The 19,416-nt window shown below is 47.2% G+C and overlaps 2 protein-coding genes across 7 annotated transcripts in view; one reads left to right on the forward strand and one right to left on the reverse strand.

Annotated features, from left to right (window-relative positions):
• Positions 1 to 19,416, forward strand: part of RDH8 (retinol dehydrogenase 8) — a 161,982-nt gene that overhangs the window by 109,267 nt on the left and 33,299 nt on the right. The gene's annotated exons all lie outside the window — the stretch shown is intronic.
• Positions 1 to 19,416, reverse strand: part of DNMT1 (DNA methyltransferase 1) — a 47,096-nt gene that overhangs the window by 19,833 nt on the left and 7,847 nt on the right. For 3 of the 4 annotated variants that reach the window (XM_019427778.2, XM_019427779.2, XM_019427780.2), the window contains exons 2-16: positions 17,808 to 17,844; positions 16,742 to 16,849; positions 16,329 to 16,548; positions 15,613 to 15,688; positions 14,033 to 14,108; positions 10,050 to 10,084; positions 9,588 to 9,672; positions 7,451 to 7,485; positions 6,374 to 6,458; positions 4,452 to 4,486; positions 3,892 to 3,973; positions 2,102 to 2,136; positions 1,728 to 1,773; positions 1,553 to 1,633; positions 1,360 to 1,469 (exon numbers count right to left, since the gene is read on the reverse strand). In XM_019427778.2, coding sequence (XP_019283323.1) covers positions 1,360 to 1,469; positions 1,553 to 1,633; positions 1,728 to 1,773; positions 2,102 to 2,136; positions 3,892 to 3,973; positions 4,452 to 4,486; positions 6,374 to 6,458; positions 7,451 to 7,485; positions 9,588 to 9,672; positions 10,050 to 10,084; positions 14,033 to 14,108; positions 15,613 to 15,688; positions 16,329 to 16,548; positions 16,742 to 16,849; positions 17,808 to 17,844 — 1,146 coding nt within the window. Of the gene's footprint in view, positions 1 to 1,359; positions 1,470 to 1,552; positions 1,634 to 1,727; positions 1,774 to 2,101; positions 2,137 to 3,891; positions 3,974 to 4,451; positions 4,487 to 6,373; positions 6,459 to 7,450; positions 7,486 to 9,587; positions 9,673 to 10,049; positions 10,085 to 14,032; positions 14,109 to 15,612; positions 15,689 to 16,328; positions 16,549 to 16,741; positions 16,850 to 17,807; positions 17,845 to 19,416 lie in introns of those variants that run through there. The other variant, XM_019427781.2, reaches the window with a different exon arrangement.

Here is a 19,416-nt window from a genome sequence, read left to right on the forward strand (position 1 = left end):
CTATCCCTGCGAAGCGTGTCCTTAGTGCCGCCTCCCCACCCTACGGGAAAGGGTCTACAGCAGACCCTCTCTCAAGGAGGAAGCCAAGAGACCCCCAAGCTCTGACATTCCTGACTACAGCAGCCCGGGCCCCAGCTGCTGCTCCTCTCCCGAGCCTCTGTCCTGAGACACGCAACAGGGCGGCACGAGGGCATGAGCCTCAGCCGCATCAACACAGTAGATTTCACTTGCACCACCAGGCAGAGGTTGGGCCAGGCCCTGGGGGTCACTGGTAGGTGGACAGCATCTCGACACAGAGCAGGATCCTGACGGTGTTCGAGAGGGGGATACAGCCAACCACCAACCACAGGGAGTATGAAATGTGCCGCAGAAGAAACACGCTGGGGATCTTGTCTCGGGGCAAGAGAACCCCTAACCTGCTGTAGGGCAGGGGTGTTAGGAAAGTGATGCCCACAACAGGTATGGTAGAGGAGATCCACCCCACATTTTCCTCAGGGAGGGAAAAAGCACCTGCTAAAGCAGGTGAAAGAAACAGTGGACGCGTCCTGGAGCCGAGCCATTCCCCACAAAGAAATAAAGTGAAGCCTCAGAGTAACTGCAGCCCCAGCGAGGAGCAGAATGGAGCACAGGGTGCAGAACACGGGACTGCGTACTCACAGGCTTGTTTGAGTCTTGCCAAAGGCGCAGTCCAGACGCCAGGACCTTCACTCCAGAACCTCAAGGGCCACTGTCACAGCCTGTGCAGCCCTGCTTGGTCTAGCCCCATCCCGGGCCCTCTGCTCCCGCAACTCTGGCCACACCAGCCTCATCACTGAGTCCTGCACAGCCAACAGGAGCCCACCTCGGGGTCTCTGTACCTGCTGTTCCCTCCAGCTGGGGTGTCCTTCCCCAGCTGTCCCCTCGACTTACGCTCTATGCCACGAAGGGTTCTGCTCGAGTCACTTCCCTCTGTCCCAAACACACTCTCCCAGCCCCTCTCTGCTCACCATGCCTTTCACATGTGCCGCGGTTACTACCACCTGACACGCAGAACTTAGCTTCTGCCCCCAGGAAAGCAGGGACCCACGGTGTTGTACCCATAACACCTAAGTCAGTACCGACCTAGCACATGGTTGGCCCTCATCTGGATGAAAGAGCTTCAGGATGCGTACAGACTGAAGATTAGACATGCACGGTTTTAACAACCCATACAGCGGAGATCTACTACACTCCTACCATCTTTGGGGCTCTGATCCAGGAGGCGTTAGCAACTTGAGAAAGCCTACAGGTCAAACGCTAAAGAACCTCGCGAGGACATCAAGAACTTCGGCGCCTTCAGGAAAGTGCTCTAACACAATGAAGCAGAAGCGTATGTGTTACCTAAAGCAGGTCAGTTTGTGTTGGGGAAGGGCCTCATAACTCTCGAAGCCAGACTCGTTGGCATCGAAGATGGAGAGTCTCTCGTTTGTCAACAGCTGTGGCTCATCCACCTGAGAGACAGCGACCGTTAGGCAGAGGCAGAGGCAGAGGCAGAGGCAGGAAAGAGAAGGCTGGAAGTAGACCCGGAACTTACTGCGTCGGGGGGATGCTGTTCGTACTTTAGCTCGGCATCGTCCAGGTACTGTCCACACTGAACACACCGCAGAGGATTGGGCTGGGGGCACGAACACAAACAGCACTCAGAGGGCCGGCTCTGGGCAACCCCACCAGCGCCACAGCGCCCGTTTTACTCCCAGTTGTGGGTTTACCTTGGAGGACACCACGGTTTTGGTTCGAGCCATTTTTTTCTCCGTTCTGAGAATAAAGCAGAACATAGTTTGTGTGTTTTTAATCCTATAGGAACGTGTGAGAAGCTACCCAAGTTACACCTAATCTACTGACACAGGTGAGCACCAGCTGCTGCCTTGGAGGGAGAAGTGCCAGGTCCTCGGTGTCTCTGTACCACAAAGAGGGGACCTGCCTCACGCAGAATTGGAGCGTTTGGGTCCTGAGCTCAGACTCCATAAGAAACAAAGCTAAGCTAAGGCTGCTCTAGCAATTCATTAAAACCCCTTCATCTTTTTTTCTAGAAGGAGAATCTTAATATGATCCGCTTTGTACCAAGACAACAATAAGTGCTTACGGTTCTTTGGATGTAGTTTTGCGTCTCTTCTCTTCCTAAATGGAGAGAAAAAAAGAGGGTACAAAAGTATTTTACAGCTGGACAATGCTCCAGAATTTCATTTTTTACATTTTTTAAATATTTATTTATTTTTGAGAGAGAGAGAGAGAGAGAGAGACCGAGCGTGAGCAAGGGAGGGGCAGAGAAGGAGACACAGAATCTGAAGCAGGCTCCAGGCTCTAAGCTGTCAGCACAGAGCCTGACACGGGGCTCAAACTCACGGACCATGAGATCATGACCTGAGCCGAAGTCAGATGCTTAACTGACTGAGTCACCCAGGCGCACCAATGCTCCACAATTTTATATACACAGTTATCACAAAACCTAGTCAGAGGCAGAGAGGAAGAGAGTCAAAGGACCAGTGAGGTCCAAGCCATCTCCAGTGTCTAGTCTTCTATTCAAAATTCTTATAACTAAAGACTTCCTTAAGAGACTCCTAACAAAAACCATTAAAAAAAAAAAAAAAAAAAGCTTAGCTTACCCGTACAAGCAGTACCTCAAGGCAAATAAACAACTGATGAGGGGTCTATGGACTGAATTAAGTCCCTCTAAAGTTCATGTTGAAGCCCTAACCCCGAATGTGGCTGTATTTGGAGAAGAGGCTTTTAAGGAGGTGACCAAGGTTCTAAGGGTGGCCCTAATCCAACAGGGCTGGTGTCCTCTTCAGAAGGGGAAGGGACACCAGGCTCCCTCTTCTCCCTCCACACTCACACAGGAAAGAGCCTGGGAGGACGCAGTGAGAAGGCAGCCGTCGGCAAGCCAGGAAGAAAGGCCTCACCAGGAACTAACCCTGGCGGCACTCTGATCTTGGACTCTGAGTCTCCAGAACTGTGGAAAAATAAACGTCTGTTGTTTAAACCACCCAGAGTGCACCACTGGATTAGTCTACCATTAAAAAAAGAGGAAACTTCTTTCTAGGGTTATGTTCGGCGAATGAAGGAATGAGAGAACTGTGGACTATCACCACTTTGCAGCTCCCAGTGAAACAGATTTAAGCAATGACTGTTACAAACATTAGGTGAGAAGCAGAGAGACGCTTTACAATGGATGGATCAGTCTTAACACCATAAATAGACAACTGTGCCTTCCGGTGTGACATGACAGGAAGCACCTGGCACCCCCTCAGAGTCCACTGGGCAACAAAGGACCTGCATCTGGTCGAGCCCCCAGACCTAACCATCAGTCTGTAGGAGACAGGGCTGGAGAGAGGTTTAACTCAAGGGGGGTGCAAACAAAACACCAGGACCCAGAAACTCTATGGGTAAGCCAGTTCCCTTCATAAATTGCAAGGCAGATGAGGGGGTAAGACTCTGGAGGAGACAGGACAAACAGAAACCAAATTCACTGTATAGGCCTTGTTTGGGTCCCGATTCAGAGTCCCCGTTGTTTCTTTTTTCTAGGCAGGGAAATCTGAACAGACTAGACCTTGACATTGTATTAATGATGACCTTGTGGGGATATTTAAGAAGAGAGTCCTTTTATAGGAAGTTCTTGTGTAACTGTCTCAGTAATGTCAGGGATTTGTTCAGCATCACCCAGGGGTGAGGGAGGCTGGGAGAACAGGCAGGGACCGACTCAAACACTTGGCCATGAGCGGAGAGCTGTTGCAGGCCGATGAGAACACGAGGCCCTCTGCCCTATTCGGCCTACTTCGGGGTATGCTCGAATGTGTCCAGAACCAAAAGTTTACTTAAAAAAAAAAAAGTCACTTTGGGATGTAGGAAACAAAGGATTAAAAAACAAGAGCTTACCTTTTCATCCTCATCTTTTTCTTCAGAAACTTGTGGTTTTACTCTTTCAGGTTCTTTTTCTTCAGGTCTCCGTTTGGCAGCTCTGTTAGGTAAATAAACATATGCCAGATCTTTGCTCAGAATAACCCTATTGCCAACTCACATCGAAAACAAAAACTAATGCCTCCATACTGAAAAGCAAAATATTCAGAATATATCTGGGTAAGATTCTTTCTTCCGATCCAATAAAGAAAGCCCCTTGTCACGGTGGCTCTAAAAGGAGAACTGATAAGTTGTCTGAACTCCAAAAGCAGCCCCCATGACCCCTCCAATGCGGGCCAAGCGAGAAGTGCCGGGAGGGAAGGGACCCACAAGACGTGCAGGGGTGGCACGGCCACCCAAGTGGCAGAGGAGGCCCAGCTTAGTTTCTTATCCAACCCCGCCCGAGCGGATCCAGTCTTCTGAGCACATCAGCACCTCCGTGTAAACCTCTACATCAGCACCGATCTCTAGAATGGTAATTTCAGTAACGAAAATTACACAAAGCACAGCACAAAGGCACAAGCATTTCAACCACTTACAGATCTTTGGGTTGACTTCTGGGTCTCCTTTCATCCTGCGAGGGTGAAACAGGGGTGGAGAGAGATAGAGGGGAAAAGTTAGTTTCTGAGAAAAGAGCAAGACCAAACTGAAAGTACCCATTAATGATCACAGCGCCGTGAAGCTGGAGAACAGGAAATCTACACAGGCCTACAGGGTACAGAGGAGACTTCACATTAACTCCATTCCCTAACCCCCTACAAGCAAGAGTTGGCCAGGACTGGGCAGGTGGTTTCTATAAAGAGCCAGAAAACATTCTCAGATTTTGTAAGGCTCGTGGTCTGTGTCACAAGTACTCAATCCCACCATTATAACATAAAAGCAACCAGAGAAAACACAGAAGTGAAAAGGCACGACTGTGTTCCAAAAAAATTTATAAAAATGGGCAAAAGGCCAGATTTGGGCCATAATTTGCCAACTCTGTCCCAGAAAACCTCATTGTAAAAGGGATTATACCCATGTACCTTAAGTTGGCCAAATGCCTATACTTCCATTTGTCATCTGGTCAGAGGTAAAGATGTCATAAAGAAAGGTATCGGGACAGCAGGAAAAACAAGGACAAAACTTAGCAATCTAGCATGGAAAATTAAGAAATAAAAGAATTCCCAACTCCGTCACCAACTCCTTGTTATATATAAACAATCTAGTGTCTTCTGAGCTTAAATAACTTTCTGATAAATTTATTGAGCTTATCTTCATAGATTAACAAGTCTGTTAGGTTTATTAAAATAGGAGAGCCGGGGAGCCTGGGTGGCTCAGTCAGTTGGGCGTCCGACTTCAGCTCAGGTCATGATCTCACGGTCTGTGAGCTCGAGGCCCGCGTCGGGCTCTGTGCTGACAGCTCAGAGCCTGGAGCCTGTTTCAGATTCTGTGTCTCCCTCTCTCTCTCTGCCCCTCCCCTGTTCATGCTCTGTCTCTGTCTCAAAAATAAATAAACGTAAAAAAAAAAAAAAAAAATAGGAGAGCCAACAATATTAGAAAGGGTCAAATGTTTGATCCTTCCATCTCTTTCTACCATGAGGCAAGAGCTCCCGCCAGTTTCTGTCTGCAGAGAATGAGTGGTCTGACACCATCACTAGGATCTCTGTAGGGGGCCTGGCAGGGATTCCAGGCAAGTGCCGACAGCAAGATAAGCAATATCTGGACAGAAAAGGTGAGAGACAGTTAAGATGGCAGAGCATGCTGGAGGCGACACCAAAAGGGTCAAACGCCACGGAACAAGAATGGATGCCTGTCGCCAGCCATGTCAGAAGTAAGGAAGTGCATGACCCAGCAAGTCCGTGACCATGGGCTCCACCATCTAAATCTCAAGAGACAGAAAAACCAGATGATCCTGGGATTATCCCAGTTGGACTTCTCTTAGACAGGGACCACGCGGCTTATAGAGCTGGGGAGTCCCGTGCTGCGGCCCCCCAGTGCACGAACCTCCCCTCCCTGGAGTTCAGTCAGCGGGACCGCCCTGCAGATGACCTTGCCATCCTGCACTTATACGAAGGCCCAGCCCCACTCCATGCATAAAGTTGCAGAGTTTAAGTATGTTCACTTAGCTGAACGGGGGAGGCTGGCAGGACGGGGAGACCTAGACTCGGAACTTAGGAGGCTGGCAGAGCAACACAGGTGTGGCTGGCGCGTCCGAGGGGAGGATCAAGTGCAGCCAAACGCGCACACACCTTCGTCAAGGTGCACACAGGCCCTGTCCACCGTTACAGGGAAGCAGACCACTGTACACACAGACACGAGACAACCACCAACCCCTATGAGGGGGATTAGGGAACTTTCCCAGAGTCGCCCCGTGGGGAGGTAGGGCTGGATTTGAACCCAGAGCCCTGCCCCACACCATGTGTCCCGACCAAATGGGAATAGAAGAAAAGTGGAATTTAAGAAGCAAAGATTCAGTCTTTACCCTCTCGTCTCCTTCATCCGTTTCGGCCTGCACTCCTGTTCTTCCTTCTCGGTCCAGCTCCTCCTTCGACTTCAGTTTAGGTGTTCTGTCACACAAAACCGGACGCATCCACGCAATCAGTTCGGGGAGGCGGACACCACTGCAAGCACCCCCAGTGATGGCTTACAGTCTCCTCCCCGGACCCAGAGCATGGACTGCCTTTCCCAGCTGAAGGGCAAGTCTTCCCTATAGGAAGCCCGAAAGCCATTTATTACTCCAGAACTTATGATCTTCAGAGATGCCATCAACACTTCAGATAAATGAAACAAACAGCTTAAATGAACAGTTTAAAACAAAATAACCTCCCCCCCCACACACACACACAAATAGGACTCCATCGATTTCCTGTAACCTGATGGGAATTCTGCCCACAGAGGCAGAAGGCAAGTGTCTGGCCCAGAGGTGGACCCCGTGTGGGTTCACGACAGCCGGTCGGATGTGTAACCTGCATCAGTAACCGTGGAAAGCCGACTAGCCACACGGGATCTTCACTTCCGGGCTCTGCCCACCCCTAGACACAGGCCCGGTCTCGACATTTCCTCCAGCCAACTGGATGCCAACAGACTTGAAGTGCTCTTGACCTCTGCCCTCACACTCCGCCACCGCCACAAAAGCACGCCCGGGCTGGCCAGGTCGTCCCCATCATCTCCACCAAGCCTGGCCAAGATCAGTCAACAGACACCAGGAGGCAGACTTGCAAGCTCAGTAAATGAGGTCTTAAGCCACTGACTGAGCTTCAGCAACCATAATTACCCGGCATCCTCACAGCCAACGGGGGAGGAACGCAGCAGCTCATTTGATGCCCTTTCTCACCACCTCACAAACTACGTGTTGAATGACCACCACTGAGGAAGGGCCTCGGGTCAAGATCAGCTGAGCTCAGCCTTCACTCCGGTACTCCGACCTTCCCCAAGTGGAACCACCCACACACATAGAACTTACGTACCTAATGCTCTGCCTAACCCGTTATTTTTACCAGAACACTTATTTTAGCGATTTTCACACTAGGAAGTACAAAGGCATGTTAACTATACTTACGGTTCTTTGGTTTGACTTCTGAGCCTCTTTTCTTCCTAAGAAGGGGGTAAAAAAGAAACTAGTTAATTTTCCCCCATTTAGCCCTGATCTTTCCATTGTTCTATGGAAACAATACCTAAACTGATCCTACAGTCTAGCTGGTGGGAGTAAATACGATCTATCTTCAAGATAGCAAGGTTTTTTGTTTTTTGGTTTTTTTTTTTTTTGGGGGGGGGTGGTAAGTAAGCAGGAAGTTGCAGGATCTAAGAGTTCTGTAATCTAAGTGCTTTGCCCCCAAACCCCTCTATCACACGTCATGAGTACGTGTGGACGACCTCACAGACAACTGGCTAACAGAACTAGGAATCTATAATGAAAGCATGAAACAGGATGGCCCACTCTCAGCAAGTGCTCCGCCTCAAACACTGATGACGATCGTTCTGAACCCAAGTTTAAAAGAGCTAAACACACCTTTGTGGAAAAGGTCCCGAGTGAATTCGGCCTCAAACTCCACATTTTGTGAAGAGACCACAAGGGTTAGTGATGTTAAGAGAAGAAACACACTGAAGACCCATCTACTGCAAGAAGAGGTACTGGGAGTCTGACCACAGGCAAGGAATTTCAATCCTGCCCAACGCGCCCTGAGGGTAGTTGAGCAAGCCCACTAGAACTGCCTGTTCACAAATGAGCTGGAGTATAACTGCTATCTAACTAGTATCAGGGTAGGAGAGGTGATCGATTAAAGGCTAGCTTTAGGGGCGCCTGGGTGGCGCAGTCGGTTGAGCGTCCGACTTCAGCCAGGTCACGATCTCGCGGTCCGTGAGTTCGAGCCCCGCGTCGGGCTCTGGGCTGATGGCTCGGAGCCTGGAGCCTGTTTCCGATTCTTTGTCTCCCTCTCTCACTGCCCCTCCCCCGTTCATGCTCTGTCTCTCTCTGTCCCAAAAATAAATAAAAAACGTTGAAAAAAAAAAAATAAATAAATAAATAAAAAAAAAAATAAAGGCTAGCTTTATACCAAATGGTTCTTCAAGAATGGTCACTCAGTTGATCCCCAACTAGAACAATAACAGACACCCATCCTTTACCCTCCATTCAAGTTTGTAAGAAACTTCTAGATATTTTGAGAGAGAGAGAGAGAGAGAGAGAGAGGCACATGCATGCGGGGGAGGGACAGAGAGAGAGAGGGAGAGAATCTTAAGCAAGCTCCATGCTCAGCACAGAGCCCAACTTGGGGTTCAGTCTCATGAACCATGAGATCATGACCTGAGCCGAATTCAGGAGACACTGAACCACCTGAACCAGCCAGACGCCCCAAAACAGGACCCAATGTTGCCCTGTTGCCAGTGGCTGCCCAACGTTAGCCCTTCTGTCATATAGGACAACACTGTCCAATGGTAAGCTTCCCATTATCAAACCCCCATTCCCTCCCCTATCCTCTCCTCGAGGGGGTTCAGGTGGCACATCGGTCTTTCACAGAACCTTAAATTCGGATTGTACAAAGAAACTGGAGGTCTGAGGCAGACCTGGGGAGATCTGGTCTGATCGCCATGAAGAATGCAACTTTAGGGCCACCTGGGTGGCTCGGTTGGCTGAGTGGCTGATTCTTGATTTCAGGTCAGGTCATAATCTCACAGCTGGGGAGATCAAGCCCCACGTGGGCTCTGTGCTGACAGCGTGGAACCTGACTGGGATTCTCTCTCTGCCCCTCCCCTGCTCGCATGCTTGCTCTCTTTCAAAATAAATAAACTTAAAAAAAAAAAAAAAAGAATGCAACTTTATATCTGGATGATGCTATAGAATTTCAGCACCCCTTGTGTTTGAAAGTCAGATTCCCACAAAGACTTGGTGAGCAAGGGAGGCAGATGGGCAGGGGCACAGACTGAAGTTCTGTCACTGATGGAATAGCAGAAGGTCCAGCTGCTCCCCAAGCCTAACGCAGTGTCCTTATCACGAAAGCCACACAACCCCCCTTCTGGGTAGAGAATCACAGAAAAAGAAGTCTGAAAAGCATTTTGACTAAAGTCAAGGTCATTTTGATCAGGAGAGAAAGTCCTTTTGTTCCTACATGTGGCCCCCCTCCCAGTGACCCCCTTCCTGAAACCGAACAGGGACTCCAAGTAAAGTACAATGGACAAACTCGGATGTGACCAGGCTTTACTTTTTCGTCTCTTTCCTCCTCTTCTTCCATGTGTGTTCCAGGTCCTACTCTCTCCGGTTCTTCTGCAGGGAGCGGTCTAGCAACTCTGTCAAGCAAAGTAACACACACCCCAAGGGTGACTTTCCCCAACCCCTCCCCTGCCAGCAGTTTTCCTAAGGTCCTCCTCTTCCTACCCCAGAGAGCAATCTCCATCTCAGAGGCCCTGAAAGGCACATACTACTTTAATATTTAATCAGACCTTTAAATCTGGTTCTGACAACGGCCGGTTCCCCTCAATTCATTCTTTGCAATGAGAATTCTACATGAATTAAAGGCTAATAATCTGACCCCAAATTCAGCATTCTTGAGCCATCTATGGTCGCCATGGCAACTCACAATAAAGCTCTTTAAAACTTTGCAGAAAAGTAATTTCGGTAATGAAGATTGCACATTGTACAGAACAGGTATATTAATCGTTCTTACTGTTCTCTGGATGTAACTCTCCGCCTCTTTTCCTCCTGTGTGGAGAGAAGGAAGACAAGAACGTTCATTTCAAAGAAGATCAACATGAAAAGCATGAGTGACAGTATTAAATACATTTGGCACTGTTAAAAATGGGGGGGGGGGTGCTGGGTTTAAGGGAAAGATCTGGGTAATAAGCATCAGTCTGGTAGTGCCGTCCCACTACCCTCAAAACGAAGGAGGCCCAGGAGTTGGCCCAGCACATGCCCGCGTACCAGAGGTTTCCAGTGACGCTCTATAAAAGAATCAAAGATCCTCCACCCCCAGTCAGGAAGTCTTTAATATTAGGAAAAAACAAAATAGTAATTTGGAATTCACAGCAGGAAGTGAGGACACTAGCTCTTCCCGGACGAACACCCTGGTGTACCATTTCACACTGTCTGCCGTCTCCAGGGTATCTACGTGTATTTAAGAGGGATAGATATATTGCAGTGACGAAACAGATCTGGATCCTGTTTGGGATAGAGGTTACAAGACTCCATACACGTGAGTGCATATACACACATGCGAAAACTGGTAAAATCTGAATAAAGTCTAGATTGTACAGCGAGGTCACTTCCCTGGTTTTGCTGAGGTATTACAGTTCTAGATGTTACCATTGGAGAAATTTAGGGAAGTACACAGAACCCTGTTGTATTCTATTATAGGCAACACATACACAAACATCTGTGGTATATGTAGGTGCATAGATGGAAAATTCTGCCTCCAGGCTGCCTTCAGACTGGATCTACACCAGCTCTTCCCTGAGTCTCCAGCCTGTTGGCCTGTCCTGCATGCTTTAGTCTTGCCAGCCTTAACCACAGGAGCCAAGTTTAAAATTAATCTTACACATACATCTTGTCTCTCTAGAGAACTCTAATGGTAGATTTCATACTAAGTCTCTTTCTCGCTCTCTCTCAGACAACATAGAGGAAACTGATAAATCCTTGCCTGTTCCCCGCTCTGGAAGGTCAGGAGGAAGGGAGATCTATGCACCAAACATCCTTTTATACTATTTAGAAGTTTTACTAAATGCATGTAATACCCATTTTTAAAACATAATAAGTTCTCGTAACTTTAAATGGACTAAAAAAGATGATCCCTGTATGAGGACTTATGTGACAAAACTATCTGACACTGCTGGCTGGATACACCAAGTCTTATCTAGCATATTGTGACAATGTTCTTACAAGCCTTCATAAACAAAGCCTCCCAGGCCTCACACAAACTGCCAGTGAAATGGCAGGTTTCTTGAAAAGCCAGATGAAAAGGGTACACGAGCCTTCTAAAAGGTTAGGGTGCAAGAAACCACTCTAAAACAGGTATATGTGGAAGAGAGCTATTGATATTACAAGAGCAAGCCTGTTCTGTCTGGAATGCTTTCTCCTAAGAGACAAGAGACTTGGCCACTGATCTGAACACATGGTTCCCTCTGTGCCTCAGTTTCCCACTTAAAAGCAGGTAACCTAAACTTAACTATAGACATCAGAATATAGGTCATGGACAGTAACATGTGGTTTCTTTTTTTTTTTTTTTTTTAATGTTTTTTTTTTAATGTTTATTTTATTTTTGAGACAGAGAGAGAGCATGAACAGGGGAGGGGCAGAGAGAGAAGGAGACACAGAATCCGAAACGGGCTCCAGGCTCCGAGCTGTCAGCACAGAGCCCGACGCGGGGCTCGAACTCGTGGACCGTGAGATCATGACCTGAGCCGAAGTCGGCCGCTTAACCGACTGAGCCACCCAGGTGCCCCTACATGTGGTTTCTAAAAACAGAATCCATGGGTCTTACAACAGGTTGTCAAGCCTACCTCAAGGAGAGTGGTAGCCCAGTGACACTTGATACCCCTTAGCCCAGTGCTTCTCAGCCAGAGTAATTTTACCCCTCCCCCCAATTTGGAAGTGTCTGACGATGATTTTTGGTGGTGACAACTGAGAGGGGAGAGGGGGATTACTACTGGTACCTAGAGAGTAGAGGTCGGGATGCTGCTACATGCTATAAACCACAGGACCGCCCCACCGCCTCCACAGCAAAGGATTATCTAGCCCCAAAAGTCAGTAATGCCACGGTCGCTCTATCAGTAGCAGTAAGGCATTTACTACCCACACATAAACCTACAGACTTCCCTTCAACGTACATAGCTAATCCTGCAGCAAAATCAAAAAGAAAATTGATGTGCGACCATCTGGTATTATCTAGGTTTGGGCCTCAAGTCACAAGGGAAAGTACCATCACAGACTAACATCTTCTGTATCAAAGACACTTCAGTAAGCCACTGGTTTTCTAACCTATGAGGTCTAAGTAGTATTATTACACTACATATAGCAACTCTAATGCTCTACTATTAGACAAGTTGGATGTGGAAAAGGAGCTAAGGACGGCAGAAGCAAATGCTTTATTTTTTTTTTTTAATTTTTTTTTTTAAATGTTTATTTAAATGTCACGTAATGTTTAAGTTTTATTAAACTTAATAAAGAGACAGGGCATGAATGGGGGAGGGGCAGAGAGAGAGGGAGACACAGAATCGGAAGCAGGCTTCAGGCTCTGAGCCATCAGCCCAGAGCCTGACGCGGGGCTCGAACTCACGAACCGTGAGATCGTGACCTGAGCCGAAGTCGGACGCTCAACCGACTGAGCCACCCAGGCGCCCCAGAAGCAAATGCTTTAAACATGTCACAGCTCGGGGTGCCTGGGTGGCTCGGTCAGTTAAGCACCCGACTCTGGATTTTGGCTCAGGTCATGATCTCAGTTTGTCAGATCGAGCCCCACATTGGGCTCTGCACTGATAACACAGAGCCTGCTTGGGATTCTCCCTCTCTCCTGCTCTCTACCCCCTCCCTGCTCTCAGTCTCTCAAAATTAATTAATTAATTAATTGATTAAAGTTTTGGGGGCACCTGGATGACTCAGTTGGTTAAGCATCCGACTCTTGAGCTTGGCTCCAGGTCACGATCTCCTGGTTTGTGAGTTCAACCTCTGCATCGGGCTCTACGCTGACAGTGCAGAGCCTGCTTGGGATTCCCTCTCCCCCCTCACTCTCTGCCCTCCTTCACTCTCTCTCAAAAATAAACATTTGGGGCACCTAGGTGGCTCACTTGGTTAAGCATCCAACTCTTGGTTTCAGCTCAAGTCATGATCTCATGGTTCATGGATTCAAGCCCCAAGTCAGGCTCCGCAGCAGGCAGCGCATATCCTGCTTAGGATTCTCTCTCTTTCTCTCTGCTCCTACCCGGCTCACACTTTTTGTCTCTCTCAAAAATAAATAAACTTAAGGAAAATAAGTAGCACCCGGGTGGCTCAGTTGGTTCGGTGTCCGACTCTTGATTTTAGCTAGGGTCATGGTCTTGTGGTTTGTGAGTTCGAGCCCCGTGTCAGGCTGTTCTGGCAGTGCAGAGCCTGCTTGGAATTCTCTCTATGCCCCTCCCCTGCGCTCTCTCTCTCTCTCTCTCTCAAAATAAGAAAACTTTAAAAAAAATACATTTTTTTAAAAAAGCTTTAAAAAATAAACAGGGGCGCCTGGGTTGCTCAGTCGGTTGAGCATCTGACTCTTTGTTTCAGCTCAGGTCATGATCTCACGGTTCCTGGGTTCGAGCCCGCATCAGGCTCTGCGTGGACAGCATGCAGCCTGCTTGGGATTCACTTTCTCCTCTCCATCTCTCTCAAAATAAATAAGCCCAAAGAATAAAATGTCACAGTTGATGGCCAATCTTGTCAGCTAGAGAAGTAAGAAAGCAGACACAGGAAGTAACAGACTCTGAAGTTATGGGGCTGCCTTGTGAGTAGCAGGGGCCTGTGGAGCCCTCAGGCCTAACTGTGACATACTTCATACTACCCAGGTCCAGGGACAGGTCCTAACACCTTCTTGGTCACTTCAAGTCCATTTAGATAGGTCAAGTGTAAAGTCAGGGCTACCAGCAAAATACCAAAAGAAGGCAGAGTGAAGAAACTTGATAATGTCAGCCCTACCTGGTCTTTTTCTTCCTCAACATGATCATCCGATTTCGCTTTTTCACGCTCTTCCTCAGGTTTCCGTTTGGCAGGGCTGACACAGACAGGAAAGCCGACCGTTAGCTTCACCAGACCCTAGACCTCCACCAGGCATGAGAGGACTTGTATTCCTCCCTACCAAAGGCGGCCTCTTTAAGACAGACTCAGGGCATGGGTGCCTTCTTCCCTCCAAGGAAATGCCCTCACTGCCAGGATATCAAAAGAGGCTTTAACTCTTGAGTGACGGGTTAGAAGCGCACCACTTTGCAAACCTAAGAAATCATGGAGCTAGACATTGATCAACAGCTGCTGGCATCACAGAAGAGACATCACATGCCTCTGATGGAAAGACGGCACCATCTGTGAAGAAGTCTCAGAAAATGATAGAGCTGGAATCTGATCCAACTTCTAAACCTAACTACCAGTTTACGAGAAACAAGACAAGGAAGACATTAACCACCAAAGGATGCAGTCAGCGAGACCTAGAAACTCTATTGGACAAGTGAACTAATTTCTTCAAATAAATGGCAAGAAAAAAGGAATCTATAATTTGAAGGGCTTAAAAACAAATCAAGTAAACACAATTTGCCACACATGGGAAAATACAAACACTGGTTACATACTTGATAGTAAGGAATTGTTATGCTTTATAAAGTATGAAAATATTAGAGTTAGTCTTCTTAAAAAGATAAAACATGTTTGCTAAACATTAGTAATTCTAGAAAAATATGAATAAAAGGTTAAAAAAATATTTTATCATCTAGAAATCTACATTTCTGAGATGGGTTTCAAATGACATCTGAGGGGGTGTCTGGGTGGCTCATTCAGTTAAGCATCTGACTTCGGCCCAAGTCATGATCTCACAGTTCATGAGTTCAAGCCCCGCATTGGGCTCTGTGCTGACAGCTCAGAGCCTGAGGCCTACTTCGGATTCGGTCTCTCTTCCTCTCTCTCTCTGCACCTCCCCCACTCATGCTCTGTCTCTCTCACTCTCAAAAATCAATAAACATTAAAAAAAAATTCAAAGGACATATCTGAGATGGGTTTCAAAGCAATCCAGCTGGGGGAGAGTTTACAGACGAAAAGATGGCCAGCTGATAACTATGGCCACTGGGGGACAGGTACTTGGTGTTCATTTTACTGTCCTGGCTAGTTTTGTGTATATTTGAAGGTTCCTATAAGAGTAAGTAGACAGGAGGTCTTGAGAAATGCTCTTCGTGAATATTTAATTAAAAAAACTGCAAGATGAAAACCTATGCAATGTGGAAGTCAGAATTGCTAAATTAGGGGCACCTGGGTGGCTCAATCAGCTAAGTGTCCAACTCTCGATTTTGGTTTAGGTCATAATCTCATCGAGCCTCACATCAGGCTCTGCAGACAGCATGGAGCCTGCTCAGGATTCTAGCTCTCCTTCTCTCACTCTGCCCCTCCCCCACTGTCTCTAAATAAAACTTAAAAAAAAAAAAAAAAATTGCTACATTATACCCTAATTCCATTCCTGTTTTACCAGAAACAGTTGGCCCCAAGAAAAGGCGGTGGTCGATTCATTATATACTGACCCCCTTGAGAAATGAGATAGGATGGTGGTCTGCCTGGTAGTTTGCCTTGTAATCCTGGGGCTAGATGAAACTTCAGCTGTTTAAAGAAAAAAGAAACAAAAAAAGCCACTATGAATAAAAAAGTTCACAGAAAAGGTGCAGTTCTTTGGCATTACCAAGATAGCACAGAGAATCAGGTTCTGAAGATTAAGTACCCTTCTCTTGTTCTAACCAGGAACAGTCTTGATAAAGGTAGCAATTAGCACCTGCCAGTTTGCTGAGCCATGTTACTGGAGCTCTTATTGGAGGGGCCAGACCCTGAACCAGACAAGGAAACAAACTCTCAGATCATCAAAAGATAAAGTGGCCAAGAACCCAACCTGCACTCAAGTCCCATGCTCTTTGAGTTTTAAAAATTCCAGAAGAGTTACTTTGACTACAAATTGGGAAGGAGTCTATACATTTAGCTTCAATAGGCATAGAACTTAGAAACAATAATATTAATAACTCCTGTTACCTTATACAGCATGAGTTTAGCTGTTTTGGGATCTAATGCTCGATATTTGGTTAAAGAAAAAAAACTGAAGAAGTACAGCATATACATCTAAGCTAGTTAGGAGGTATAGACAAGAAACAAACCAGGAAGCACCGCCCCAGGGGACCTATGGCTCCAAGTCTGGTACCGTGTAAGGGGACAGCCAGTCTCCACCAAGATGAAAGGAGTCAAGGGGTCTTACACTTTGTCTCTCCGTCCGATTTGCTTCTTCTGGGTGTGTAAAGTTTGGAAACAGGCTTGGGGGATTTGTTTTCCTCTGCCATTCCCACTCTGCGGTCCTCACCACTTGTCTGGCTCCCGTTTTCTAGACATCCATTCACTTCCCGACTGAGAGCATGAGCTCCATTCTCCAAGGATAAATCTTTATTTAAAAGGGATTTGACTTTAGCCAGGTAGCCCTCCTATAGCAGGAAAGGATAATTTAAGTAGCAGTGAATGCAAACACGTGGCAATAAGAGAATAAGGAAACACGCATTTCCTTTATAACTATTGGGTAACAGGGAGAGCTGGGGAGGATTCTGCCTCCCTGGTCACACAGGAGTTAACACGGGAGGGGATGTTTCCTAGACGCCAGGATGTCAAGAAGTGACTTACCTCTGATAATTCTTCTTTATGTAATTTGGTTTCCAAGTCACATAACTGATTCTTTATTTCTGTTTGCAGAAATTCATGCAAGAGATTCAATTTCTCCTTCACACATTCCTAAGGGAAGAATATAGGTTTAGATGTCCTCAAACACCCGAGTTACTAACTAATGGACTAATACACAGATAATTAAGCTGCCTGATCACAAAATAACCGAATGGCAGGAAATGCTGATTCAGCCTTAAAAAACTGAATATTCACAAGACACGTTTGTGATGGTACAATGTGATCTTAACAAATGTATCTCCAGAGTGGTGAAAAATGAAAGGCTAGATGTGGGACAGAGACCTAGAACAGTGTTTTAGGAAAAACTGCGCTTTTGAGGAATAAGACCAGGATAAGTTACAATTCAGAACTGATGGTGTGGAACCTAGACTGGGAAACTTGTCAATGAGTTACCAAAAATGAACCAAATCAGCAGCACATTAAGAATAGTATCTAGGGGCGCCTGGGTGGCTCAGTCGGTGAAGCGTCCGACTTCAGCTCAGGTCATGATCTCGCGGTTCATGAGCTCAAGCCCCGCATCGGGCTCTGTGCTGACAGCTCAGAGCCTGGAGCCTGTTTCAGATTCTGTGTCTCCCTCTCTCTCTGACCCTCCCCCATTCATGCTCTCTCTCTGTCTCAAAAATAAATAAACGTTAAAAAAAAATTTTAAGAAAAAGAATATTTAGGTTATCCTTGAAACTATGGGGATAAGCCAACTCCAACTCAAACTTTTTATGAGCCACAGGGGCACCTGGGTGGCTCATTCAGTTGAGTGTCTGACTTTGGCTCAGGTCATGATCTCCTGGTTCAGGAGTTCAAGCCCCACATCAAGCTCTGTGCTGACAGCTCAGAGCCTGGAGCCCGTTTTGGATTCTCTGTCTCTGTCTGTCCCTTTCCCACTTGGGTGTTCTTGTGTGCACGCTCTCTCTCTCTCTCTCAAAAACAAACGTACGTGAAAAAAAAAATGCTTGAGGCACAAAGTGTCTGTCAAATAATCACATTTGGTAATAAAATTTAAGGTGGGGATTACCTTTTCTGTAAGGCTATCTCTTTCCAAATCTTTGAGCCTGTGGGAAGAAAACAGGGGAGAAAGAAAGGCTGTTAAGCAACTTTGTTTACTTTAAGAATTAATACCACAGTTTTAAAGAACTTTGGAAATAAACTGGATATATATGAGTGTTAGAAAATATATATATATGTGGTGGTTTTCTCCTCCTCCTGAGGTCCTCAAGTCCTGCTAGAATGCCTACAAAGTCATTAAGAAGGCACATGCAACCTGAAGGAGGTCCGCCTCTTTAGTTTTTCAGTTTTTCTTCTTCACTTTTTCTGAAGGTGAGGGGCTAGAGGAGTTTGAGAGAACAGGTGCTATTTCCAAAGGAACAGGGACAGTGGAAGCAGCCCGCACAGTTGGGGTCCTCCTGTTCACTGACTTACAGGTGGTCTCCCTCTAGTTCTTCTGGCAAGACCCCAAGGAAGGGCACACCACAGGGTGGCCAGCGTTGGAGTGAGTAGACCCAGGCCACAAGATGCTGTGGGGAACAGCCAGCTAACATTCCCAAAGGCTGGGGGGATGTGGGGAGGGGGGGTAGGCAGCATTCTAATGAGGAATGTAAGCATTGGGGAAGTAAAGGCATCTGGGGCAGCAGGGGCGCCCACACTCAGAGGCAACAGATGGGAGTGAGAAGACTGGCTGGCACCTCACCAAAGATCTCTTCGTTTCGAGTGTCTGTACCTAATCTCTTAGGAGTGCACACTGGTCAGGAGTTTGGCTAGAAAAGCACAACCTGATTTGATTATTGAGGATTAGCGTCTTGCCTTTTTTTTGGGCGGGGGGGGGGGGGGGGGGCAGTGGCAGGAGAGAAGAGGAAAGGAGCAAGAGCAGAAGACACCAAGGAAAGAGAGAGGAAGAAACAAGCTGTGGTTCCTAGCCCGGGTGCCAGCTGTAGACATGGGAGGAGAACAGGTCTAACCAGCTTGGTTAGCATCTGTCACTGGAGAAGAAGTACCCTGTGCAGGGACCAGGCCTTCATCATCTCTGAACCCTCCCACTCAGCACCTGTACAGATGGCATAACCCGTTATCTATCACCAGCTGAAAGGGCAAGAACAGGGCTCTCCCAGGCTGGTTTTTCCAAGGGCAAATGCGAGCAGCAAAACCAGGAATGCAAGCAACAGGCTTTGCTGGACTAAGGTCATACAGTGGCTGCTCCAAGTGCATGTGGACCCCGCCTCTAGCCTTGATCCCCAACACATCTATGGGTCCCTGTTATGCCAAGCCCTATTCCAGGCAATGAGTCGGGTAACTGGATGCAGGGACTGCCGGGCAGGGACCTCCTGACCTGGGTGGGTCAGGAAAGGTCTTTCTATAGTATAGACAAGACTGACTGCAGATATGGTGACAGTATATACTATATATATTATACACACACACACACACACACACACACACACACACACACACACTCCTTGCATGTAACCCCTTCCAGGCCAAGTCATTCTACTTTCTTTTTTTTTTAATATGAAATTTATTGTCAAATTGGTTTCCATACAACACCCAGTGCTCATCCCAACAGGTGCCCTCCTCAATGCCCATCACCCACCTTTCCCTCCCTCTCACCCCCCATCAACCCTCAGTTTATT

This window comes from Panthera pardus, unplaced genomic scaffold (assembly GCF_024362965.1).
Source record: "Panthera pardus isolate Hobbes unplaced genomic scaffold, ASM2436296v1 HiC_scaffold_8, whole genome shotgun sequence".
NCBI classification, from domain to species: domain Eukaryota; kingdom Metazoa; phylum Chordata; class Mammalia; order Carnivora; family Felidae; genus Panthera; species Panthera pardus.